The sequence below is a fragment of the Castor canadensis genome, chromosome 10, assembly GCF_047511655.1.
Source record: "Castor canadensis chromosome 10, mCasCan1.hap1v2, whole genome shotgun sequence".
NCBI lineage: Eukaryota > Metazoa > Chordata > Mammalia > Rodentia > Castoridae > Castor > Castor canadensis.
In genome coordinates this window covers 55,135,730-55,163,529 of record NC_133395.1, presented here as the reverse complement: position 1 = coordinate 55,163,529, position 27,800 = coordinate 55,135,730, and the positions used below count along the sequence as shown (strand labels likewise).

Sequence of the window (27,800 nt, the reverse complement as noted above, 5' to 3'; positions counted from 1 at the left end):
GACCTTATTAGAAGCTTTAATTTATTGAACATTATTGAGCAATGTTCTGCATACTAGGACTATAGAAATATAGTTCCTATCCCATCAAAGGACTTATACAGTCTAGTAAGAGAGACTATATTTACTCAAGTATTATTTACACTGTGATACCTGCTCTACTAGAGGAAGGCACAGGGTTCCAAAGGAGCAAATGGAACACTGAAAACCAACTGGATAGGGTGAATAAATCTTCCCAGATGAGGATACACTTGAGAGGGGGCCACAAAACTTTATATTTCCTGTGATATCTCTTGGTTTTGTTTTAATTAATTAATTTTTTTGCAGTACTGTAGTTTGAACTCAGGGCCTCACACTGTCAGGTAGGTACTCTACCACTTGAGCCACTCTGCCAGCTCTGCTATTTTTGAGGAAGAGGTTTATTTAACTTGTAGTTTTGGAGGTCCAAGAACATGGCACTGGCCTCTGGCTCTGGCTCTGGCCTCATGGCAGGTAGTATTACATAGTAGAAACTCATATTGTATATCTTGAACTTATTCTTTAATGTTTATTCCAGCTGTAGTTTTAAATAATTTGGATTTTTTTTAAACTTTTTTTTTTTTACAGTGTTAGGTATTAAACTAGGTCCTTATATATGATTAGTAAGAACTCTACTGAGTTCTTACTCCCACCCCTTAGAATTTGTATGTTTAATGGCTGAATGTGTTTTCTAGAACAGTTTATTATCTTAGTTACTATTATCAAATAATAAGCGTAAGTGTCTTCACTATTATTTTAAGCACTGAACAAAGCATCTCCACTCAGACAAGGCCCTCATTACCAGCTAGTTACTAAAAAAATCAATTCCACCTAATTTTCAGATGTAGAAACTTCCACTCCAGGATTTCAAGATGGAAGTATCTAAATAGAGCTTTCAGATTTCACACAGAATTTTAATTAAAGTCACTTATTTCCAGGAACTTAATTACTACATGCCAGCCATTGTGTAGGAAGCAGGGCTAAAAATATGAGTAAGCCCTAAGCAGCTTGCCATCTCATTTGAGAGGCATACTACATATAAAATGAAAAAGCAATGTGTTAAGTGCTGCTAGACTTACAAAATAAATCAAGCACTGCCATAGCTCAGAGAAAGGAGTCATTAAGTGTCAGAAATGAGTGGGATAGACTTTGAAGAATGGTAGTTTCTATGTTGGAAAAAGAAGAAAAGCCATTCCAGATAGATGAGCAAAGCCAAGGAAGGGTAAGAATGTGTAGCAGTTTTCAGATGTAGTTTATGGTGCAGAGTGACAGTGTCTTAGTCTGTTACCATCTTCAGTATCCTGTTAAGGAGGCTCTGGGATCCACACACTTTGCTTGCTTTTGGGGTTATGTTAAGACACCAAAGATTTACATCTATGTTTTCTTAGAAGAGTTTTACATTTTAGTTCTTACATTTAAGCCTTTTGTATATTTGTATATGGTGTATTCATTTTTATGAGATATTTCATTATAAGTTTTAGTCTTAGTATTTCTTTTTTACTTTTTAGTTTTTGCAGTACTAGGGTTTGAACTCAGGGTCTCACACTTGATAGGTAGGTGTTCTTCCACTTGAGTTCTACCTCTAGTTCTAATCTTAGTATATCTTTACAGCTTTTCTGTTATAAAATATTTCCAAAATACACAGAAATTGGGAGAAAAGTGTAATGGATTAACCCCAGATTGAAGGTTTTTCCAGATTTTGCTATTGACTTTTAGTTTCTTGTACTTTCTTCTGTGCTTCCTAGAAGTATTACATGATGTCAAGGCCAAGTTACTGTTATACCTGTAAAGTCCTGGATGTCCTAAGTCTTACTCATTCCTGTCTTGCATTAGTGGTACCACAACATCTCTCATGTAGTTTCTTTTTCTATTTTTTCTTTTTCAATGGTACTGGGTGTTGAACTCAGGGTCTTGTAGGTGTTGTACTTGCTAGGCAAGGGCTCTACCACTTGAGTCACTCCACCAGCCCTTTATGTAGGTTTATTGAAAGTATTTTTTATTCCTTTGTATAATGACATTCAGATTTATAATTAATTAGCCTTGAGTAAGTAAAAAGCTTACCGCTTTATAATTAAATTGACATAAAAACCTCTCAGCCTTGGTCGTATCATACATGACATTAGTAGGTTGAGTTACATTATTTTTTTTGGCAGCACTGGGATTTGAACTCAGGGCCTCATGCTTGCTAGGTAGGTGCTCTACCACTTGAGTCACTCTGCCACCTCTTTTTTGTGATGGGTATTTTTGAGATAGGGTATCTCAAACTACTTGCTTGGGACTGGCTTTGAACTGAGATCCTCTTATCTCTGCCTCATAAGTAGCTAGGATTACAGGTATGAGCCACCAGTGCCTAGCTCATATTTTTAAAGGTTTACTAGCTCTACAGTTCTATAATGATGATTATGATAGCAACATTTACTAAGCCTTACCATGTACCAGGCACCAAGCTAAGTACTTTACAAATATTATCTCATTTGAATGGTCAAAATAACCTATGAAGTAGAAATTATTGTCCCCATTTTATAGATGGAGAAGCTGTGAAGTTAAATGTCAAAGGTCACTCAGCCAGACAGGGAGGAGCAAGGATTTGAATCCAAACAGTGAGACTCCAAAGCTTCTGTTTTGATCCATTGTATGATGAGTCAGAGTCTAATAAGGACTACCTCTGTAGTGTGCCATGCATGAGTCCCCTTCTGTTTTTTCCACTGTTTGTGTATTCATTACAACTCTTATCTAGGCTATTACAGTCAATTTCTAACTTGTAGTCCCATCTCCTACTCACCCAATGAAATTTTGGTAGCTACCATTGCCTATAAATACAGATTTCTAATCTGATATTTAAAAGCCTCTACAGAGGGCTAGAGGTGTGGATAAGCAGTAGATCGCCTGCTTTGTAAGCATGAAGCCCTTAGTTCAAATCCCAATTCCATGAGGCTGGCCCAGTGGATCAAGTGGTAAGAGTACCTGCCTAGCAAGCATGAGCCCCTGAATTCAAATTCCAGTGCTGCCATTAAAAAAAAAAAAAAAAAAGCAAGAAACCCCAGTCCCACCAAAAAAAGAAAAAAAAAAAAAAGAAATGTAAAGGGCTCCCAACTTGTCTATACTGTATATTAATTTTCTTCACCTATTCTGTCTTCCAGTCACAATAGACAACTTGCCATTCCCTGAACACATCCATGCTATGTCTGAGGCGCTGCTTATATTGTTAACTCACCAGTTTCATCTTGTTAAAAGTCAGGCCCTTCATAAAGTTTGGCTTCAATGTCATATTTTAGTTTTAGTTCCCTCGGTAAAACAAGTATGCTTATTTTCTCCATTTTGTACTCTCATCCATTATGTCATTGTCTTAACCATACTCCCAACCCCACTGTCTGTTTCTCAAAGTGAGGGCCTGAGACTTGCTCATTTTTAAATCTGCTACACCAAATATAAGATATAATACATTGTCAAATCTTTATTGATAGAATAAAATTGAATGAGACTAGATTTTACAGTTTTACAGCAAATAATAAGAGGCCACAAAAGTGACTTTTTATGATGAGGTTTCCTGATAGCTTTGACCCAGGAGATATCTAAGACTAATGTCAGCTTGGTTTCCATTTGTGGCATCTATGCACAATGTGACACTAGTGATGATAGGACAGTTCTGCAGCAGATAATCCATAATTAGAACTAGGTCAGAAGACACCTTAGCCAGGAAGCCCTCCTGAAGTGTTGGGGTAGGCCCCATTTATTCCCTGTGACATACGAACAGTGCCCTTATTACATACTGTAATTGTGGTATGTATGTGTCCATCTTTCCTGGACTAACCCACTCGAGTCTTAGAACCATGTTGTATTCATTCCTGTGTCCCTAGCAACCTAGTAGTGTCTAGCACCTAGTAGGCATTAAATGCTGAAAGTGTGAATGAGGCACAGAGTCCTACCAGACTCCAGTGACTTCTATGACTACAGAAGAATTTTATAAACAGCCTTTGCTCCTTTTAGTTATTCTTTAGTTTTATTTTTTTATAATTATTAAGAATCAAAAATTTCTACCTAAATTTGCAGCTCTCACCACTGACACATGCTAGACATCTAAAATGGTGAAGTAAAATAAAATAAAGCGGTGAAGTTACAGGTCATGGGAGCTACCATTCTTGGCCACTGTATCATTATCTTGTTTTGCTAGAGTTCAATGATAATGTTCTGTTTTTGAAATGATGTGAAAAGGACCATTGTTTCCATAAAGCACAGTTACAAAGGTATATATTGTTTGACCTACATAGTGTTTGATTTTTAATGTGCTAGATTTGAAAGTAAAGAGTTTTTTTTTATTTCTGGCTTCTCTTGAACAGTGGAGGTTCTAGCCAGCAGGACCCACACCAGAGGATTCTGAATTATAGCTGCCAGCAATTGACAGGAAGAACTCAAACCAATTTACTCTAAAACTTACTTTATTTGGGTTTACATTTCATTATCCAGCTCCTTTTTTTTGGCAGTGCTGGGGTATTTAGTTCCCTTTTTAAACCTATTTGTTAATCACTATTCTCTGTAATTACTTATAGATATTCGAATCATAATCTTTGAAGGAGGCGGGGAAGTCAAATTGTTTTTCATGTTAAGATATTTGGCTACATAGTGAGACTCGTCTCAGAAAAACCAAACCAAAACAAAACAAAAAACTCTAGTAAATAAAGATGATGTGGTATTTAAGTCTTTCTCTCTTATATTTAAAAACTTTACTATTGTTCCTGTTGCTGATCTTTAGATCTAAGTAAACAAGATGAAAAGCAGTTACAAGAACTTGCATTGGAAGAAAGGCAAATCATTGATCAAAAAATCAATACACTCTACGGTGAGGTATGTTTTAGGAAGTAGACTAATCTCAATAGTGTTGATATGAAGGAATATTGCTCCCACTAACTTATGCCTTGGTGCCCAAAGTATTTCCGAAATCCTGGTTACTTGTTTTCTTAATGTAATAAGTAAGCTTGACCTAGTGCTGTAATTTGTTGCAGAAGGAGACTGAAGAAATGGGTATGTCAGTGAATAAAACAAAGTCTCCCAAAGCAAAGAAAAATTCAAAGCTGAGTCTGTTAACTTGCCAGGCAAGAGAACACAGGCTGGTAAAGAAACTTACATATCATGAAGAAGAGTCAGGGGTTTTTAAGTGTTAGCAGAGGATGGAGTAGCTTTATAGTGATTTTGCTAAGGACTAAATATGTTTACTCTGGAAAGAATGTCCAGACAATTGCTTTGCACAGGTCTTTACTTAGATCTGGTAAGGCTTTGGCATGCTGCAGTCTCGAGGTCATGATACTATGTCACCGTCAGCTGATACCTGCTAGGCATGTAAGGGATATACTTTCTTCAGTAAGTGGTGTTCTTTCCTTCTAGCTCAGTGGATGGTTTGTCTGAAACGATCATGAAGAACATAGTACTGTATGCCATGTTTCCCTCTGTCGTATTTACCACTATCCTACCTTTAGCTTCCTTACTGCAGATCCAGGAGAGGGGCTTTCTGAGGTGCTAGAGTGGTGAATACAGGCGTCAATTTTTATCAGTGGTTCAAGCACTGATACCTTAAAAAGTAAGGTATCTCACCCTTAGCTTAGTATTCTTTCCGACAAACTGTGATCATTTCTAGCAGACGCTGTGTTTCAGAAATCGGCAGTAGGGAGAGTCACACCATGTGCGTACTTTTGGTGTGACTCAGAGAGCTTTTAATGATGGGAAAGTGGCTTCCCTTCTCTTCCTAAGAGCAAAGTTGGTTTTTTCATTGTTAAGAATCTCGGTTTGCTGGTGGAGTGGCTCGAGTGGTAGAGCACCTGCTTAGTAAGTGTGAGGCCCTGAGTTCAAACCCCAGTGCTGCTAAAGAAAAAAAGTCAGTGTGGTTTTTTTTGGCTTTTTTTTGTCATGTGTCTGGGAAATTATTTGAGCCTTATCTTGGGAATCCTCAACATGGTCTTTAAACAGAATGACTCCACTGAAAAGGCAAGGCATCATTATTTATGGTGAGGAGAATACATAATCATATGTAAAAAGTCTTCATTTATTATAAATGAAAACTTTCAAAGCTTGCTTCATTCATTAGATGAAGGAAGCTACTCTCTAGAACTAATTATAAGAGGCGGAATCTGAAGAAAATTAGATGGAACACTCTGAACTTTGATCTAAACTGCTGCATTTTAGAAAATTAAGATAACGTGATAGCTTCAAAGACAAATAACTTCATTGTTAACACGAACTGATCATCTGTTTTAGTCTTAATTAGATCTCATAATCGCATTTTAGACTAATTTCATTGAGATGCTATATGAGTTTGTTAATTACTGACTTTTAAAAAAATGTTTTGAAAGCTTTTATTTAAGTTCAAGTAATAATAATATACCAAGGAAATTAGACTCACCAATGATGACATTTTTATTTTCCAGCTTTTTCAGAATCTAGTGCCAAAGGAGAAATATGATAAAAGTAGTGTTATTTTAGAGGTGACATCTGGAAGAACTACTGGAGGTCAGAGAAATAATTTTATTGTAACTGATCTAAAAAATACTCAATTTTATCTTGATTTGAATCACTGTAACTTTAAAAGTCCACTAAATGTGTTTATCATTAGAAATAGTTACTCTTCATGTCCTAAAAGGCTCTCTTCAAAATTTGTGCTATTTTCTTTCAGGTGATATCTGCCAGCAATTTACCCGAGAAATATTTGACATGTACCAGAATTATTCATGTTATAAACACTGGAAATTTGAACTGCTGAATTACACAGCAGCAGATTATGGTAGGCATACCTGAAAATTTTGTCAGTAGAAGGTGCTGAAAATTGCTTACCTCGGTCTTGATTACAGCCATATTGAGTCACTTGTTAAACATTTGGTCCATATCTATTAAACACTGTTAAGTACACTCAATACTGTAGTAGAGTTCCTGTGAAGGTTAGATATCTATCTTGCCTTATAATCATTGTTCTCTGTTATTCAAATCAAAGATATATTAAGGTATTTACTCTAAAAGAACTTTGTCAATTATGTAATAGAATCAGAAAATATTACCAATTAGACTGTGACTAATGACATTTTAGACTAGTATAGAAATACTGAAAAAGTTAATCATTTTTCTTTATTTTCAAGAAACTTCCTCTGTAATAGGACTACTAAAATTTTATATAACATAGACAACAATTAACAGTATAAGACTATATTTTTAAATAGGCAAGTATGTTAATTCAGAATATCTGATAAATTTTTTGTCTACTTGGATATTTAGTAATACACTACAGTAGACAAGAGGAGTTACTAATAATAAACCAGAAATGCAAAGGGGAGAAAGAGGATTAATGTAAGTAAACAGGAGAATAAATGAAAACCAATATTCTGCATAAGTAAGTTGTATTTGGTACAGGTTTTAAATCCCACCAGGAAAGGAGACTATCACTGATAGGAGAGGGAGGACCAACCTGAACCACTACATGATTGTAGGAAAGATCTTGGAATGTAGGGAGGACAATGAAGAGGCCAACTTACTGATAGCATAGTTGGGATGGGATGTAATAGCCAAAATAGATCTGAGTGGGTGGATTTTTTGAACAGCCTTGAAAGTTGAATAAGCCTTGATTGATAGGGAATAAAGGTTTTATCAATAAACTGGGGTGCTGGTGGCTCACACCTGTAATCCTAACTCTTCAGGAGGCAGAAATCAGGAGGATTGTGGTTTGAAGCCAGCCAGGGCAAATAGTTTGCGAGACCCTATCTTGAAAAACCCTTCACAAAAATAGGGCTGATGGAGTGGCTCAAGGGGAAGGCCCTGAGTTCAAGACCCAGTACTGCAAAAAAAAAAAAGATTTTATCAATATGAAGCCGGGTACCAGGGGTTCACACTGGCTACTCAGGAGGCAGAGGTCAGGAGGATCACAGGTCAGAGCCAGCCAGGGGAAATAGTTACAGAGACCCTATCCCAAAAATCCTCATCACAGAAAAGGGCTGGCAGAGTGGCTCAAAGTGTAGACCCTGAGTTCAAACTGCATTACCGCCAAAAAAAAAAAAAAAAGATTTTATCAATATGAATATGGTTTGATAAAATATTCCTTTTAAGAAATTTGTTTTGACAATAGCATAAACAATGGACTGAAGAGGCTAGATTTAAAGCAGCCTGAAAAGAGGTTATTAGAGTACTCTAACTCTTACTCTTAATTCTAAGACTAAGAGTTAGAATTAAGAGTAGAGATACAGGGCTGGGGATATAGCTCAGTGGTTTAGGGTTTGCCTCGCATGCATGAGGCCCTGAGTTCAATCCCCAGTACCACAAAAAAAAAAAAAAAAAAAAGTATCGATACATGTAAGAGACTTTAAAAAGGGCATCTGGGCAAAATTTGGTTGCCAGCCAGTTCCAAGAGGTGCTATTGACTGGACATGCAGTTCTAGTGGTAGAGGGGTTTGCCTAGCAAGTGCAAGGCCCTAACTATACCAGTACCATAAAGAGGTACTGTTGTTTGCCCAGTATGTCCTGTATGCACAACCTCACAACTCTGTGGTTCTCACAGCACTGTGAGACAGATATTAATCTCAGTTTACAGGTGAAGAGCTAGGCTTGGAGAGTAAGTAATTCAGGATCACACAGTATGTAATGGCAACCCTGGGATTAAATTTAAGTCAGTTTGATTCAGAACTGCACTACATCCTGTTAGTCTCTTCTGACACAAAGGAAATAAACCATGAGGATCCTAATCTTCTTAGCTGAGGACATTGTGATATTTATTCATGTCATTGAATGGAATGAAAGTTGAAAGCAGAGCCTATTTGAGAAGAATAATTATGAGTGGTTTTTTTCTTTGTTGATTTGTTTTGTTGTTTGGTGCTGGGGATTGAACCTAGGACTTCATGCATACTAAATAAGTATTCTACCACTGAAATATACCCTAGCTGCTGATGAGTGCTTTTTAAATTAAGTTTAAAGTTATAGTGAACATCCTTTTAGAAATATCCAGTTTTTCTGTTATTCCCTGCAAAGACACCTTGATGAGTAGGTTGAATTCAGGGATATGTCATGCCTACACATGCATTACATGGGCAGTGTGGATCATGTAATCTTCCATATGGATAGCTCCCTCTTCTCCTGTGCAGTGTCTTAACTGTATATTATTATTACTTACAAATAAGGAAACAGAGCTTGAGTGAGTTAAGTAATTTATCTGTGGGCACACAGCTAGTAAAAGAAGAGCTTGAATTTGAACCCAGTAGCCTGACACCATTAATTAATTTATAGAGGAAATTTGTAACCTTCTCCTTTTCAGTTTATATAAATTTAAATATTTGCACACACCAAGAAGTAAAATGGGTGGAAAATCATTTTAAAACTAAAGTGTGGGGCTTGTAGTATAGCTCAAGTGATAGAGCACCTGCTTAGCAAGTGTGAGGCCCTGAGTTCAAATCCCAGTACCACTAAACAAAAAAACTAGAGTGTGAATATGAAATGAGAAATTTAAGTTTCTCATGACTTCTTTTTATTTCAGCTCCTCCATATCTTTTGTAATATGACCATCTTAACATGATGAATGTGACTATTAAATTTCTCATATCGTTTTTCCCCTAAATGCATGTCAGCTTTTTTATCTGGTGTTGAAGAAAATTAGCAGTAATTTGTCCCATTGCCAGAGGAAGAGCAGCTATGTAGGACTTATTAAGAGGCAGTATGTCACTTTCTGATGATATTTCTCTAATAGATTTTCAAGAATAATCTAAAACTGTACACAATTTCTGCCTGTCATGCTGACTATAGAAAACAGGTGGGTTAGATTTGATTTCCTAGTACTTTGTCTTCATGAAAAGCCCATTAGGAAAATGGCAGCAGCTATGACAGCATAGTGTTCAGTTTCTCTGAATCCCTACATGAAACCACAGCAACCAGATAGCAAAACTTCCCATGGACAGCATTTACACTAACAGTACCTGTCAGATGTCTTCCACAAACTCCCAAATATAAGTGCTCCTTGTTTTCTTTTCTTTTGTGTGGGATTGGGGTTTGAACTCAGGGCTTTGCACTTGCAAAGCAGGTGCTATACTGTTTGAGCTACACCTCCAGTCCTAAACCCCCCAAATGTAAGAATAGTAATTTCTTAGCCAAGTATCAGTGGCTCATGCCTGTAATCCTAGTTACTCAGGAGGCAGAGATCAGGAAGACATTTGAAGCCAGCCCCAGGTAAATAGTTCTCGAGACCCTATCTCAAAAATACCCAACACAAAAAAGGGCCAGTGGAGTGGCTCAAGTGGTAGAGTGCTTTCCTAGCAAGTGGGAAGCCCTGAGTTCAAGCCCCAGAACCACTAAAAAAAAGAAAAGGTAATTTCTTGGGGCAGGAAATGTTTGACATAATCCTGGAGCATTTTGTTATCTCATAGCAAGGAGCATTTCAAAAGAACTGAGATTTTTTTCACTGGCTAAAGATGGGACAAGTTAAGCTTCAATAATAATAATTGCAATTGGTGTGGGAATGGTGGTGCACACCTGTAACCTCAGCACTCAGGAGGCTAAGGCAGGAGGATCGCAAGTTTGAGGCCAACTGAGGCTACATAATGAGTTTGAAGCCACTCTGGGCTGCATAGTGAGACCCTGTCTCAAAATAATAATAATTTCAATTGATTTAGAATAATATTATAATTACAGTTGATTTAAACATGCTAGGGCTGGTGGAGTAGCTCAAATGGTAGAGCTCGACCTAGGAAGCATGAGGCTCTGAGTTCAAACCCCAGTGCCTCAAAAAAAAAAAAAAACTAGCATATTTAAGTAATATAACAGAGAAAGGAATAAAGTCAACATTAATGATTACTCATGGAGAAGGGTGAGGATTATGAAAGGAAAGGAAAAATGGAAGGGCATGTAGAGTGAAGGGCAAAGTTCCTCCTTTGACCTTAGTGGTGGTCATTTATCATATATGCGACTCTGTGGTTTTCTGTATCTTTATATTCTTGTATCATAACAAAGGTATCATAACTAAGCCTAGGCATTAAGATTTTTTTTGTAAATGCTCACCATCTCTAGCAATAAAGGAAATGCAAATTAAAACCACACTAAGATTCCACCTCACCCCTGTTAGAATAGCCATCATCAGCAACACCACCAACAACAGGTGTTGGCGAGGATGCGGGGAAAAAGGAACCCTCTTACACTGTTGGTGGGAATGTAGACTAGTACAACCACTCTGGAAAAAAATTTGGAGGCTACTTAAAAAGCTGGACATCGATCTACCATTTGATCCAGCAATACCACTCTTGGGGATATACCCAAAAGACTGTTACTCCAGAGGCACCTGCACATCCATGTTTATTGCGGCACTATTCACAATAGCCAAGTTATGGAAACAGCCAAGATGCCCCAGCACTGACGAATGGATTAAGAAAATGTGGTATCTATACACAATGGAATTTTATGCAGCCATGAAGAAGAACGAAATGTTATCATTCGCTGGTAAATGGATGGAATTGGAGAACATCATTCTGAGTGAGGTTAGCCTGGCTCAAAAGACCAAAAATCGTATGTTCTCCCTCATATGTGGACATTAGATCAAGGGCAAACACAACAAGGGGATTGGACTATGAGCACATGATAAAAGTGAGAGCACACAAGGGAGGGGTGAGGATAGGTAAGACACCTAAAAAACTAGCTAGCATTTGTTGCCCTTAATGCAGAGAAACTAAAGCAGATACCTTAAAGCAACTGAGGCCAATAGGAAAAGGGGACCAGGAACTAGAGAAAAGGTTAGATCAAAAAGAATTAACCTAGAAGGTAACACCCACGCACAGGAAATCAATGTGAGTCAATGCCCTGTATAGCTATCCTTATCTCAACCAGCAAAAACCCTTGTTCCTTCCTATTATTGCTTATACTCTCTCTACAACAAAATTAGAGATAAGGGCAAAATAGTTTCTGCTGGGTATTGAGGGGGGGAGCGGGAGGGGGTGGAGTGGGTGGTAAGGGAGGGGTTGGGGGCAGGGGGGAGAAATAAACCAAGCCTTGTATGCACATATGAATAATAAAAGAAAAATGAAAAAAAAAAAAAGAAAAATGCAAAAAAAAAAAAAAGATTTTTTTTGTGATAATCTTCCTACGTCATAGATAAGCAAAAGCTAACTGTCAATAAATTCTTGAACACTTGAAATGCCTAGAGTTACTCAGCACTATGAGATTATTATATTATAGAGTGTTCTTTTAAATATGACACTTTATAAGCCTAAGACTACACAGGGCAGTTAAATGCAGAAGGTGTTCCCTATTCTTTTTTATTCTAATAGTACAACTTATTAGAAACTAACAAAGAACAAACCAGGTATGGTGGTGCATACATGTAATCCTGGCACTCTGGAGACCAGAAACTGAGGCTGGAGGATCACAAATTCAAGGCTAGCCTGCGACATATAGTGAGACCCTGTCTCAAAAAACAAAAACCAAAAAAAGAGTACAAAAACTAAGACATAAAGTTTACTGTTATTCTGTTCCAGAGATAACCACAAATATTTTGATATGTTTTCTTTTATATGCAAATATATTTACACTGGGAAAATATGGTTTTGTAACTACTTTATGTTCTCGTCTCAGCTTCAGGCCTTTGATCAAGGACATTAGGAGGCTGGTCCCTTTCAGTGTGGAATTTAGTGGTGTTTCTAAACTCTTTTCACTAGGTGGACTGCATCATGCAGCTGCCCGGATCTCTGGAGACAAGGTCTATAAGCATTTGAAGTATGAAGGTGGGGTTCACCGAGTTCAGCGGATCCCTGAGGTGGGCCTGTCCTCAAGGATGCAGCGTATCCACACAGGAACAATGTCAGTTATTGTCCTTCCACAACCAGATGAGGTAACCTCACTAAGAGGCATTGAAACTCATTCTGTGGGAATGGGTATCATGCTGAGAACCTTAGGTTCTAGGACAGTCTGTGCTGCTCATGGTTACTGATTGGACTTTATCTCTCTAATGGAAAATCTTTAATTCTCCCCCAGGTGAAGGTACCCTCACTATCGCTGACCAAGATGATTTATTTAAAATAAAAGTCACTTCTTTAAAACAAACAAACCAACTGAATCTACAGAACTTTTGTAATGTTGTTGCCTAAGTTTTATCTTAAGAAAAAATGAATTCCACAGATAATATTTCCAGTTCAGTGATATAACATCTGTATGGGGTTTCTGTTTCTTATCATTGAATACAGCCAGCTTTCCTATATAAAATAGTTTCAAAATTACAATAATACCGGTGTGACTAATAGTAAACCATTGAGTAATGCTTAAGATTTTGTCCTTAGAATATATTTCACCAAGAATGTATAGTCAGAGCATTATAGTCAAAGACTACCTGAATTTTTTTCTGTGTAGTCATTATCAGTGTGATAAATATTTTGGTTCCTTTGTTTCTGTTTGTGTTTAATTTTAGGATTTGATTTGTCTTTCTCCTTCCTTTATTTTTAAACAGTTACATAGTTCAAAAATCAAAACCATAGAATTATCTTGCTTTTGTCCTTATTTTCCTTCTACCTCATTACCACTTATTCCATTTGTGTCTTCATATGTCTAAAAATTGAACTCATTTAGTGGAACATCACTTTTCTAAAAGAAAAAGCCCATATTTAGAATTAACATATAGAGTTCTTTGTATATTATCAAGTCATTGTTTCTTGAGTTCAGAACTTCCCAAAAGCCATTAGCTAAGTTTTTATAACATTTGGAGAATATATTAGATCCCAACCATGACGCTTTATTAGTGTACTTATCAAATAGAAAAGTCATACTTGCTGTAAATCAGACTAATAAATGAATGTGAAACAAAATGTTAGTTCCTCCTCTCAAAACAGAATGCATTAGTTAGCTTTCTGTCACTGTGACAAAATCCTGAGATAATCAACTTAAAAGGAGGAAAGGTTTATTTTGGTTCACGGTTTTAGAGGTCCAGTCCATGGCCAATTGGCCTCATTGCTTTTGGGCCTGTGACAAGGCATAATGTCACGGCAGGGAGCACGTGGTACAACAGAACTGCTTACCTCATGGCAGCGGGGAAGCCCAAAGAGAGAAAGAGGAGGGGCTGTGGTCCAAGTGTCTCTTTTCAGGGTCCAAGGTAAGCTCCCAATGACCTGCCTTCCTTCCACTATGCCCCATCTCCTAAAGGTTCCACCATTTCCAACTAGTGCCATGGGCTGGGGACAAAGACCTCAACCACAAGGAACACTGGAGGACACTCCAGATCCAAACTACAGCACAGCATATTTGGCAAGTATTTTATACACACACACACACACACACACACACACACACACACACACACATTTCCAAAGGCTGCCATAACAAATTATCACAATTTAGTGGCTTAAAACAACAATAATTTATTCTCTCACAGTTATAGAAACTAGTAATCACCAATTAAGATGTCAACAGGCCCATGCTCCCTCTGAAGGCTCTGGGTAGGATCTAACCTTGCTCTTCTGGCTTCAGGTGCTCTTTGGCTTAAAACCAGTCTACTTTGAATTCACATGGTCTGCTATTCTCTAACTAGGAGACACCGATTTCTTTTTTTAATTTAACATTTTTATTAGCATATATTAGTTGTGGGGGGGTGGTTCATTGTGACATTTGACATTTAATTTCTTATAAGGATACTTGTCCTTCTTTCAAGCCTATCTGGATAATCCAGTATAATCTCATCTTGACTGAACAATATCTGCATAGAACCTTTTTCCAAATAAGGTTCCAGGAGTTAAAAGATGAGCACATCTTTTTGTGGACAACCTTTCAACACACTATTAAACACATACATACACACACATACCACACACACCACACACACACACACACAGAGTCGATTCTTATTATTTACAATAGTTATATTCAGCAGAGTTGCAGCAAATACTAATTTAACAACTTGTCCACAAGTTCATAACTCACTAATTCATACATAAACATATATATCTTATATACATTAAAATTGTAAATCTAAAACCAACCCATCTTGCCAGATTCTCTTTTCTTTGTTTTTCAAAAAAGATAATGAGCCTGGGGTGCTGGGATGTAGCTCAGTGGTACAGTGCTTGCCTAGCATGCGCGAGGCCCTGGGTTCAATCCCAGCACCAAAAAAGAAAAGACAAAAAAAAAAAAAAAAAGAAGTTAATGAGCCTGGGAAGTGTGGAGTGATGAGGCCGCACTTCACTAACAGGTACAGGGATTCAAACCCTGCCCAGGGACCCCGGAGTCAAAGCTGCTTGGGCTACACTGCCCTGATTCCCCTACCCCATCTCCCATCCTCTGGTCATCTCTGTGAGAGCTGAAACCACATGTAGAATGTCACCTTGTCTGACCACAGTGGAGAATGTAAGAATATAAAGCAACTCAAGTTTTTTGCTGCCTGTTTGCTGCATGTTTTCAAGTCACTGTGAAAGCACTACAGGTCTTGATTTGAGGGATTAAGATAAATTTAATTGAGTAGGCAAATTTGGAAATAATGATTCTAGGAGTAATGAAAATAATGTATATGTGTGTATGTATTTTTATATACATTTTATATGTTCTATGTAATATAACTGTGGGATAATCAACAATGACACTTTTAAAAGTAAATGTTAGAAAAAAAAAATAACATCCCTTGGCTGGGGACATAACTCAGAGGTAGAATGCTTGCCTAGCATGCATAAGGTCCTGAGTCCAATCCCCAGCACAAAACAAAAAATGAAAGAAGAAAGTATCCCCCCCCCTTTTTTTTTAAGTATCCCATTGATAGGAAGTTTATGGTTGTTCTTCTCAGTCTAATGGCTAACTCAAAACAGTTGTTTATTTGAACAGTCTCAGATTAAATTTAATGTTAAAGTATTCATGGAAAGTAGAATTTACTTATGCCACACCTTTTGTTCTAGGTAGATGTGAAAGTGGACCCCAGGGATTTGCGAATAGATACATTTCGATCCAAAGGAGCAGGAGGACAGCATGTTAATACAACAGACAGTGCTGTCAGGCTTGTCCATATCCCCACAGGTAAGCAAGTCCCTTTGCTTTTGTGCTTTTATCTTTTTTTCACATATTAACTGTTTAGGATTTGGAAGGAAATAGTTCTATGCTATTATCTGGTTCCTTGTACAAAACCTTTAAAGATGACACTGGGATTGTGGATTTCATGAACCTATTCTGTTTGGTACTGGTGCCTCTCCTAGAGGTTCAGATGGTGAACACATCTGTTTGGAGAAACTGCTCAGGTGTAGACAGGAGTAGCAGCAAGAGGGACTTCAGCCCAAATACAGATGGACCATAGAGGTGGTATCAGACATGCCATTGCTATTATCTGTTGTTAGCTTGTAGATTGACTTTTAGGCTCTGCTGCATTAATGCTGTCATTCTGAATATTGCTAATTTTGGAACACTGTGAAATAGTTTTGCATTTCTTAAGGTGATTTGATTTTTTTTTTTTTTTTTTTTGGTGGTACTGGAGTTTGAACTCAGAGCCTCACACTTGCTAGGCAGGTGCTCTACCACTTGAGCCATTCCACCAGCCCTTTTTGTGTTGGGTGTTTTCGAGATAGGGTCTTGAGAACTATTTGCCCAGGCTGGCTTCAAGCTTGATCCTGCTGATCTCTGCTTCCTGAGTAGCTAGGACTACAGGCGTGAGTCACCAGTGCCCAGCTTCTGTAAGGTGATTTTATATACTGCTTGACAGTAGGGATGCATTCTAAGAAATGCATTGTTAGACAGTTTCAACATTGTGTAAAAATCATACATATTTACAAACTCAGATGGCTATAATATCACTAGGCTTTGTAATTACTCGGGACCATCATATATGCGACTGGCATTAACTAAAGCAGTGCTATATAAATGGTATGTATTTCTGTCATTCTTCAGATTTACAAAAAGTGGGACTTTTTTACTTTTTCATTTCACTTCTTTTTAAAATTATTTTTATATTACAAATGTATAGTTTTTAAAGTCTAATGGTAAAGTCCTATGACAAAAAGGGCAACTCCCTGGATCTTGTCCACCTTCCACTCTCTCCTTCCTTGACCCTAAATTCCCATTCCTAGAGAATTTAACCTCCTTAAATTCTTTTAGCTATTTATTTAATTAATTATCCCAATTTTTCTAAATAAGCAGCACATAGTGCTCTTCTGATCAGTTAGTTATAGATATCATATGTTGATTTTTAATGTGATAGATCAGGATTTTGGCTGTCTTATGTACCTTCTTTTCCTCTACTAAGTATTTGTATTTTTGGCAAATTACTCTTTCATTATTTTCATAAAGTGAACAGATAAATAGTGTTCAGTACTGAACCAAGTAATATACTAGAATTGATAATTACCTCATTGTTTTCATCATTTTTTGCTTACATTTTTTTACTCTTAAGTCTTTCTGTGTCTTCCAAAAGTTCTATAAAATAAAGTCAATCTATTTTCCAATGGTTGGAAATCATTTTTACTTGGAACATTTAAGGATTGTTTCATTCATTGTATTTGCTGTTTTCAATCTAGAAACTCATGTTTTTTTCAGTTCTGAAACATTTTCTTCATTGATTTCTTTTTTTTTGGACGTACTAAGGTTTGAATTTGGCCTTACACTTGCTATGTAGGCACTCTGCCACTTAAGCCATGCTCCAGCCCTTCTGCTTTCTATGTTTTAGATATAGTCTGATGTTTTTGCTTAGGGCCAGCCTCTAGCCTATGCGTTCCACATAGGTGGGATCATGAATGTGCATCACTCCCCATGTTGGCTTCTTCAGTAATTTCTTTGTGGTCTGTCTTGCCATGTGATGTATCCCATTGTGGGAAAGAAAGCCCTTACCAGATGCAGCTGCCTGATCTTGGACTTCCCTAGCCTTCAAAACCATGAATCAAAATAAATCTTTCTTTCTCTTTTGTTTTTTTGTGAGGGAGGTGGGGTGGGAGGGGGAGGTATGGTATTAGGGATTGACCCCAGGGCCTTGCACCTGCTAGGCACACTAGCACTCTACCAATGAGCTACATCCCCAGCCCCATATAAAGTTATTTTTGAAATATCAGCTGACTGAGTACTCCTTGTGTATGGCAGGGAATGGAGCAGCAGTATAGAGGAAGTTGCAGTTTGCTCTTGGTTGAGCTGCAAAAATATATGGACAAACTAGAAAGAAAAGGAAGAGCACAGGGAATAAAAGAAAATGTCACCATCTGCTGCTTTCAGCCCTCTCATTTGAAATATCTCATTTAGATAACAGAATCTAGCAGGCATTACAGCAATTACCATCAGTTTCTGAAGTGTGCTAATCTAAAATGTTTTTATCTTTTTCTAATTAACCTTTCCCCTTCAAAAATGTTCTTCAGTTCTACCTTAACTATGCTGTGGAGGCTACCATTTAACCCTTGATCCTGTTGTTTTTCAGGGCTGGTAGTAGAGTGTCAACAGGAACGATCACAGCTGAAAAATAAAGAAATAGCTTTGCGTGTGTTGAGAGCTAGACTCTACCAACAGATTATTGAGAAAGACAAGTGCCAACAACAAAGTGCTAGAAAATTGCAGGTAAGACCTAATGGAATGATTTAAGCCCTACAAAAAGTCATTTGTGTAGAAAATGCAGTGCTTGTTCTTGCACAAATGAAAATGTCTTAGGACATAGGGAAATGTGCTCATTTGTAAATAAACTGTAAATAAACTAGTTAAATGCCATAGGACTGATGGGGTATGATTATGCTTAGGCCAGTCTGCAAATGAGTAAATGAAAGATACATAAAAAATTATTTCCTAGTTATTTCCCTACAGTATTTCTATCAATTACTGTCTTAAAAAAATTGGTTTTAAAGACAAAAATAATTCTTTGGAAATTAAGAGATTTTTTTTCGATACTTTATTTAAAGACCTATGCTTTTATTATAATTCTATATGGAACAAATACAAATGGTACTGCAAAAAACAGAACAGTAATTGGTACTGATGGAATCTGCAGATACAGGATAAAAAGGAAATTTACTTCTCATCATATATATTTGGGTACCTTTTGAAATTATTAAATACATGTTTATAATATTTATTTAGATACATAAATAGATACATTCTAAGCAAAATGAGTGTCATCATGTTATGTAAATAAAGTAGTATGTGATTTAAAATTCTAAAAAAAAAGTAAATTTTCTGTCAGATGCTGGAAGACAAAAGTAGAATTCAAAAATAACTCTGGGTTTTTTGTTGCTGTTCGGTTAGTTTCATTTTTGTTTCGTGATTCCGATGTTTGGGCTAAGAGCTTCGTGCTTGCTAAGCAGGTACTCTACCACTTGAGCCATGTCCCTGAGCCCTTTTTGCTTTATTTTTCAGATAGGGTTTCATGGGTTTTGCCTGGGCCAGCCTGGACTGCAATCCTCCTGCCTACACCTCCTGAATAGTTGGGATTACAGAAGTACACCACCATACCTGGCATAGTGGTGCTTTTATGTTGTTTGTAGGCAGTTGTGCATAAGAAATCAAATTTGGGAGATTTTGTGGCCTTTTAGGATGATGAGTTATAGAAATATAAATGTTCTTTTCATCTAGATATGTCACATTCTTTCCAATTTTGCCTTTCTATCTTTCTTTATCCCCATTCTAACTTGCAAGTAGTAAAAGTGGCAGGATAAGTGTTAATACTCAATGCGAGGTTATCATAGATTTTGCTGCAGCATCAAAGTATACACTTGCAAGTAGGAATGTTCATTTACACACCATTACTTCTTGGCAAGTAAGTGGTAACATAAATATTACAAATTCTGCCACATTTGAATTAATAAAAGACAGTGGGATTCACTTGCCATTTAACATTTTGACACTAGAGATTCCACATAGTAATATTTAAAATAAGTATTCAAGATTGACCTTATGCAAATTGCATGTGTATTTTCTTCTTTGTGAGGCCAGGAAAGACCTCCCCCACCTCTCAACTTCCTTGTCCTCATGTCTGAATGAACTGTTTTAGTAGGAATTCCTAATGCTTAGAAGGTTTTTCTCCAGCCAATATGTACAGTGACTTTTATACAGAAGGTCTGATGTTGGTACTCAACCTTGGTTCATCTCTCATCTAGAGAGTTTTGTAGATGCCTGCCCCTACCTCCCCCAGGATTTGATCTAATTGATCTGGAGTGGGTTCCCATTTACTTGGTACTTGAATCCCTGATTCAGTATGTCTGAGACTGAGTTTAGGAATCTGTAATTTATTATTTATTTAGTGGCACTGAGGTTTGAACTCATGGCCTCGAGCTTGCTAGACAGGTGCTGTACTATTTGAGCTATGCCCCTAGCCCCTAGGAATCTGTAATTAAAAAAAAAAATTCTCCTGATGATCAGTTTTGTTTCATATTGCTTACCCTAAGGATTAACGAAATGAGTTATAGCCTGTAATCTCAATACTCAAGAGGCAGAGACAGGAGGGTTGCAATTTTAAGGCCGACCTGGGCTATAATATAGTGAGACCCTGAGCACTGATCACTCACACCTGTAATCCTAGCTACTCAGGAGGCAGAGATGAGGAAGATTACAGTTCAGAGCCAGCCCAAGGAAATAGTTTGCAAGACCCTATCTTGAAAACAACCCAACACAAAAAAGGGCAGGCAGAGTGGCTCAAGTGGTAGAGCACATGCCTAGCAAGTGTGAGGCTCTGAGCTCAAACCTCAGTTCTGCCAAAAAAAGAAAGAAGAAAAGTTATACAAATGTCTTTTAATATTAAAAAGTGAAAGCAATTGAGAGAGGATGCTGCATGTGTCAGGGAGATGAGCAAAGTGAGAATACAAATAACCATAGCATGAAGTGAACTGTGGTGTGCCATGTAGAAGATTCCAAGTGTGAGGAGTTTCACAACAGAAGAAGAGCATATTTCACTTATTGGGTAGATTTGATAGTGTTAGGGAAAGGAAAGGCATCCCTTGACATAATGAGTTAACAGACACATGCATTAAAATAATATGGTATAATAATTGGCATTATAGAGGCTATCATAATTTTCAGGAATAATATTTGGAAGGTTGGCCACGTTAGGAAAGTCCTTGAATGTTGAGTTGAATTGTGTCTGTTCAGTAAACAAGAATGAATCAAAGAAGAAAATGTATCAGAAAACTGAGCCTTAGGAAGACAAAGCAAGGCAGCACAAAGTAAACAGAAAAGTAGAAGCTAAAGGTCAAAGTAATGATAGAGAAATGGAAAAGTCAGGATAAATAAGTGACCAAGTGGAAATGGACAGTTAAGAGAATGGGATGATTGAAGATGGTCCCTCCTGGAGGCTATATCAAACCTGATGTAGTAAGCTCCATGAGATGATTGTTAAATTACAGAACATCCGGCAGGAGCTAGTGGTTCCTGCCTGTAAATGAGTCCCCCATCTCCAAAATAACCAGAGCAAAATGGACTGGAGGTGTGACTCAAGGAGTACAGAGCCTGCTTTGCAAATGTGAAGTCCTGAGTTCAAACCCCAGTCCCACCAAAACAAACAAAAGAACAGAATGTCAGAGTTTCCTGCTCAGATAAAAAGAAACATGTGGTGGTGTCATTATAGAAACTACGAGGAAGAACTGACTAGGGTGGGAAGATGATTAATTTGGTTTTAAATATTCGGAGTTTGAAGTAGCAAAGAGACATTTATTCTTATTATTCTTATTCCATAGCTGAGCTCTATAAATCTATAGTCTGTTGTTTGTGGTTTCGGTAGCTTTGTGCATAGTAAACATGTGCTGCCACTTGCTTCCCCAGCTCCAAATGGCCTCAAATTACTACTCATAGTGTTAAGTTCTGCTGCTCTTGTCTTGGTCACTTTGTATATGATTTTCAGAAAATAGGGCTGGTAGGCTGTCTAGCAATGATGAGGCCCTGAGTTCAAATCCCAGTACCACCACCACCAAAGGAAAAAAAATCTATCTAATCTATCCCATCCATCCATATATGTAAACCATAAAGTAGAAAACCCATTTACAATTTATTTTTCTATTGTCATGAAGGTAATTATAAAATTATGATGTGAATTGATTTTTGTTATGGCATAGGTGGGAACAAGAGCCCAGGCAGAGAGAATTCGGACTTACAATTTCACCCAGGATAGAGTCACTGACCACAGGATAGCATATGAAGTTCGTGACATTAAGGTAATTAACACTGACAATGCTGTATACAACTTTGCTTTAGAAGAGAGTGTAATCAAGTTCTAGAGAGTTATGTCTAAGATTTGACCAAGTAACTTAAAATCATTAAGCCAATTTATGTTAGCATCCTAAAATTTATTAACATTTTTATTAGTTTGCTAAGAATTGTGATCTTTATGCCAATTTTGAAAGTGTTATCCTTTTAAATTCCAAATTCTTTGTTATGCAATAATAGTGTATTAACATACTAAAATATATTAAATATACATATATTTTATGTATTTCTAGGTTTCAAATTGCCACAAATTTAGCAGCTTAAAACAATACCCATTCAGTATTTCATGATTTTGTGTATGTGTGTGTGTGTGTGTGTGTGTGTGGTGTAGTGTGTGGTGCTAGGAATTAAACCCAGGGTCACGCATTCTAGGCAAATGTTCTACCACTAAGCTATCCCCAACCTTATCTCATAATTTCTCTGGATCAGAAATTCAGGCATGACTGAGCAATAAGTCTGCTTGGGGCCTCACAAGACTGAAATCAAGTTGTTGATAGGGCTACATACTTTTCTGGAGCTCAGGGTCCTCTTCCTGTATTTGTCAGCAAAATTCCATTAGCTTGAGTTGTAGGACAGAAGCCTTCCTGCTTTTGCTGGAGGATAGAGGCTGCTCTCAGCTCTTAACTACTGCTTTCCAAGTGGCTCCTTCCATATACTCTCTCCCCACTTCGAATCTCTCTTTGTAGAACTGGCTCTGGATTTTTTTAAGGGATCACCTGATTAGGTCAAGACCACCAGGATAATGTTCCTTTTGATTGACTCAAAGTTAGCTGATTGGTTACCTACTCATTGGAGTGATACTCCATCACAGTCACAGGTTCTGTCTGCACCTAACAGAGAGAAGTAAAGCTGGAGGTGTGGCTCAAATGGTAGAGTGCTGCCTAGTAAGGATGATGCCCTGAGTTCAAACCCCCAGTACCACCAAAGAGAGAGAGAATGAGAGAAGTACACAAGGTATACAAGTATATACACCATTGGCATCTTAGAACTCTACCTACCACAATGTGTATTCTTTAGCTTCAGGTGTTACTTCTATGCTATTGGGGAAAAGACCCATCTAGATTGTTTGAACACTAGCTAGGACCACTAACAGTACATTAATGATGAGGCATAGTGAAGGGGAAAAATGAAGTGGTTCCCATAAAGAACTATGTGGAAAAGTGGGAGACAGAAAGTTTCGACTCTTTTCCTTGGTTTGTGTACCTAAGGCTTCTTTTCTTTGATTGGCCCCATGCTAAACTAAAGTTAAAGTCCTGATTTTACAAGGCAAATGTTTATAAATTTCTTTATCTTATGCCACTTCCTGTCAGCAGTGTATGGCTGTCTTACGGGAACATAGCAGCCATGCTAAAAAGGAAAAAAATATTTGCTAACTTCCCTTTCCTAAGGAAACACAAAGTATTAACCAAACATGTTTTGACCACATTGTTCTAATTGCACCATGTTTTTTCAGTTGTTTTTCTGATGGTAGTGACAATTTTCTCTGAGACAGTCATATTCTTATGACAAGTAGTAACTTTTAAATGGGCATATAGGCTCAAAATAGCATATTCAGCTGTGAAACAGAGACAAGGTAACTAGCTTTTATGGGTATAAAATATCTAATTTTGGCTAAATACTAATATGTTATTACCAACTAAACTACCATGCCAGACTCAGAAATAATAAGGAAAATTATATCGATATGCTCCAATAACCACAAACTAGCCTATTGTTAAAAAAAAAAAAAAAAAAGCCAGGCATCAGTGGTTCATGCCTGTAGACGTAGTAATCCTAGCTACTTGGCAAATAGTTGGCAAGACCCATCTCCAAAATAACCAGAACAAAATGGACTGAAGGTGTGGCTTAAACAGTAGAGTGCCTGCTTTGCAAGTATGGAAACCCTGGGTTCAAACCCCTGTCCCACTAAAAAAAAAAAAGGAAAAGGAAAAGATCCCATATTAGTGAAAGAAAAAGTTTGAAAATATCATAAAAAAATGTACTTGTAGTAAAACATTAAAATCTGTGTGGAGGGGGAAGGAAGAAGATTGAGAAAGCACAAGGTTTCAGTTAGGTAGGAGGAATAACTTTTAGTGATCTACTGCACAGAATAGCGACTATAATAAATACGTGTATATTTCAAAATTGCTGAAAGTATAGATTTTTAAATGCTTCACCACAAAAACTATGTTTGTTAATTAGCCTGATTTAATCATCCCACATTGTAAACATATGGAAACATCACATTGTACCCCAAAAGTTTATAAAATTATTGTTAAAAATATGGTACAGCACTTGCCTGGCATGTGTGAGCCCCTGGGTTCAATCCCAGCAACAAAAAAGAAAAGACAAAAGTAATTTTTTTTTTAAATAAAATTTTAAAAATCTGTATGAAGGAAAGTAAAGAGACTAGTAGGAATATATGAGGCTGGAAAAGGGATAAAGACAGAGCTGTTACAATAGAAGGAGTTGATAGGAAGAGAGTGAACACCCAGGGGCTTCTTCCTGCTCCATCCACGTAGCTCCTAATCCTCCTAATAGAGCTGTTGTGATCTGCATGATCACAACCCTGACAATAGTTGATTTGTTTGGGATGGACATCTAGACAACTCCCAGCCAATGAGTCCTTCCCAAGATTTATAAACTAGAGATGAAGGAGGTCATGCTTTGTCTTAGTGATTAAGGCAGAAATACATAAAGCTAATAAGAGATTAGAAGCCACATTTCCAGCATGGAGAGAAAATGATCTTTAGTGAGAGAAGAACAAAACTGTTATACTCAGAAAAGCAAAAATGAGAAATGGGCAGAATCCTGATGGTGTGAGTCTCACATTCATTTATATCTGACTCCCAGTCTCATTCTGAGCAAAGTAGCAGCAACCCTGCCCTGTATGTTCCTGCCCTTGAGTTCTGGGAGATCAGCTAGAATTTCTGGTATTCCTTTGTAGATAACTTTTTCTTTTCTTTTTTCTTTTTTAGACAGAGTCTCTCTATGTAACCCAGGGTGGCCTCAAACTCACAATCTTCTGCCTTATAGGTGCACACCACCACACCTGGCTTATTTTTATTTATCTAGCACAGACTAACATGTAACGTGTACTTTTACATTTTCATTCCGTTTCTTAAAGTCCTTGTGCAGCTTTCTTAATATCAGTCTTACCTCCTGCTCCTTATTCCAGTTACATTGGCAATTTCCCCTTGCCTTGGGCTTTAAGTGTACTTCATTTTCCTGCCTTTCCTGGTGCTCATTCATTTGACTAAAATGCCCTCTCTACTTGGGGAAATGCTCTTCTCTTTTTAAGATCTAACTAAAATGCTTTCTTCCCAACTAGATCTTTCCTAGATGCCATCTTCCTGTTCAAATTAATAGCTCCTTTCATCCCTTGCAGAATTCTCCTTAATTTTTTAATGTATTACGTTATTTTGTGATGCTTATGTAGTTGGTCTAGCTCTCCTACTAGGTTGTTAGCTTCTAAAAAGATAGGAACTATAAGTCATACATCTTTAATCTTTGTGCAACTCCAGCACTCTGGTTAGCCCAGTTGAACTCTGTGATGTGATTATCAGTAAGAATAATAATCCCTGCTAGGCACCAGTGGCTCATGCCTGTAATCCTAACTACTCAGTAGGTAGAGATCAAGAGAATCACAGTTTGAAGCCAGCCTGGGCAAAGTTTGTGAGAGCCTATCTCAAAAAAAAAAAAAAAAAATCACAAAAAAGGGCTGGTGGAGTGGCTCAAGGTTTAGGCCTGGAGTTCAAACCCCAGTACTGCAAAAACAAAAACAAAACACCCAAAACAATGGTAATCCCTTTTATGTCAGTTCCAAAGATGAAATTGCTGAGGTAGTACCATAGTAATTTGAGCTCAGGCACACTGATTTTATAAGCAATATAAAATACTCAAAGTGGTATAAATCTTAATTTTAAGATTACATCATAGTGCTTCTGCTTTCTGTTTAATTGATTAATTTATTTTTTGTGGGATTTGAACTCAGGGCCTTATGCTTGCTAAGCTCTACCACTGGAGCCACTCCACCAGCCCTTTAATTTTAGAATTGCATTAAAGTTTTCTCTATGCTAGAACTTTTGGGGAACACAAAGATAGTAAGGCATATCATTTCCCTTAGAGTTTAATTCAAGAGGTACCCTTCCCTAACACTCAACTTCAAGACTATTCAAGAGGCCAGGTACAGTGCATCATGCCTGTTATTCCAGCTACTCAGGATTAGGAAATTGGGAATATTCCAGTTCAGAGCCAGCCCAGGCAAAAATTTAGCAAGACCTAATCTCAACAAATAAGCAGGGCATGGCAGCATGTGCCTGTGATCCCAACTATTAGGAGGCATAGGTAGAAGGATCACAGTCTGAGGCTGGCCCCTATCCAAAATAAAAAACTAAAACAAAAAAAGGCTGGGGGCATGACTCAAGTGGTAGAGTGCCTGCCTAGCAAGCCCAAGGCCCTGAGTTGAAGGAAGGAGGGAAGAAAAAGAAAAACACCATTCAGGAAAGATTAAATACAAGATTAATTCATACCTACATCACAATTTTTCATGCTTTGTGTTTCACATGCCAACATTAAAATATTTCCACTAAGCCAAGGTCTAAATTTTGAGCATTTCTAAAATAGGACAATGTGTGAATGCACTAATCTCAAAAATTGTGTTACACAGAACTTCTATTATATAGGAAAGGTACTTGAACTCATCATTTTAGTCATTTTTCAGAGGGGAATTGGGGGAAGACTACAGAGAAGTCTAATTGAATAGTTTTCAACAACTGGAATTTTTTGGAGGTAAACATGAGAGAGAAGAGTTTTCTCTCAACTTTATTTTTTAAGTTGTTCAAGCACATACAGTGTTTGAAGACTAGTTCAATGAATAATATACTACCTAAACCTAGATCAACAATTAACATTTTTGCTATATTTGACTTCTCTTTCTTCCCCACTTACTCTTCTCTGTATATATATCTTGCTGCTCTTGAACCATTTAAAAGCAAATTGTAAACCTCAAGAGACTTCATCCCTAATTTGTGTGTGTGTGTGTGTGTGTGTGTGTGTGTGTGTGTGTGTGTGTGTGTGGTGCTTGGGATGGAACCCAGGGCTTCATGCATGCTAGGCAAACACTCAACTACTGAGCTCTACATCCCCATCCCTCATTCCCTAAACATGACCACAAAAGTATTTTTTGATTTCACAGGATTTCAAAACCACTTTCAATTTTAGAAAAAGCTGGGGCTGGGGATGTAGCTCAGTATAACAGTGTGGGGGGGCTACTATCAGATCAGATTCAGCCATCTAAATTTGGAGGGTTGGCACAGAAGGGTGAGCTGGAATGGCCTGGGGAGGCCTTCTCTGGACCACTGCCAGAGGATTTCACAAGGAGCAGTGTGCACATTATGGTGGCACCTGCAGGACTGGGGTATTCCAGTCTTTTTTGCCCTTGGAATATAACATGATATAAATGAAAAGGGTAGGATTTTTAGGACAACAATAAAAAGCCTTTTTTTTTAAAGAAAGATAAAAAGTTTTTTGTTTGTTTTTGTGTTACTGGGGTTTGAACTCATAGCCTTCATCTTGTATCTAATGAACTATTTTGCCTGGGCTGGCTTCAAACCAGGATCCTCCTGATCTCTGCCTCCTGAGTAGTTATGATTACAGGTATGAGCCACCAGTGCCCAGTTTTTTGT

At 37.5% G+C, this 27,800-nt stretch overlaps 1 protein-coding gene across 9 annotated transcripts in view; it reads left to right on the top strand.

Annotated features, from left to right (window-relative positions):
* LOC109686476 (peptide chain release factor 1, mitochondrial-like) overlaps positions 1–27,800 on the top strand; it is a 32,742-nt gene that overhangs the window by 3,219 nt on the left and 1,723 nt on the right. For 6 of the 9 annotated variants that reach the window (XM_074043302.1, XM_074043309.1, XM_074043303.1 and 3 more), the window contains 8 exons: positions 4,766–4,857; positions 6,432–6,513; positions 6,677–6,784; positions 12,672–12,844; positions 14,146–14,247; positions 15,882–15,999; positions 18,371–18,507; positions 21,984–22,082. In XM_074043302.1, coding sequence (XP_073899403.1) covers positions 4,766–4,857; positions 6,432–6,513; positions 6,677–6,784; positions 12,672–12,844; positions 14,146–14,247; positions 15,882–15,999; positions 18,371–18,507; positions 21,984–22,082 — 911 coding nt within the window. The remainder of the gene's footprint in view (positions 1–4,765; positions 4,858–6,431; positions 6,514–6,676; positions 6,785–12,671; positions 12,845–14,145; positions 14,248–15,881; positions 16,000–18,370; positions 18,508–21,983; positions 22,083–27,800) is intronic. The other 3 variants (XM_074043307.1, XM_074043308.1, XM_074043310.1) reach the window with 3 other exon arrangements.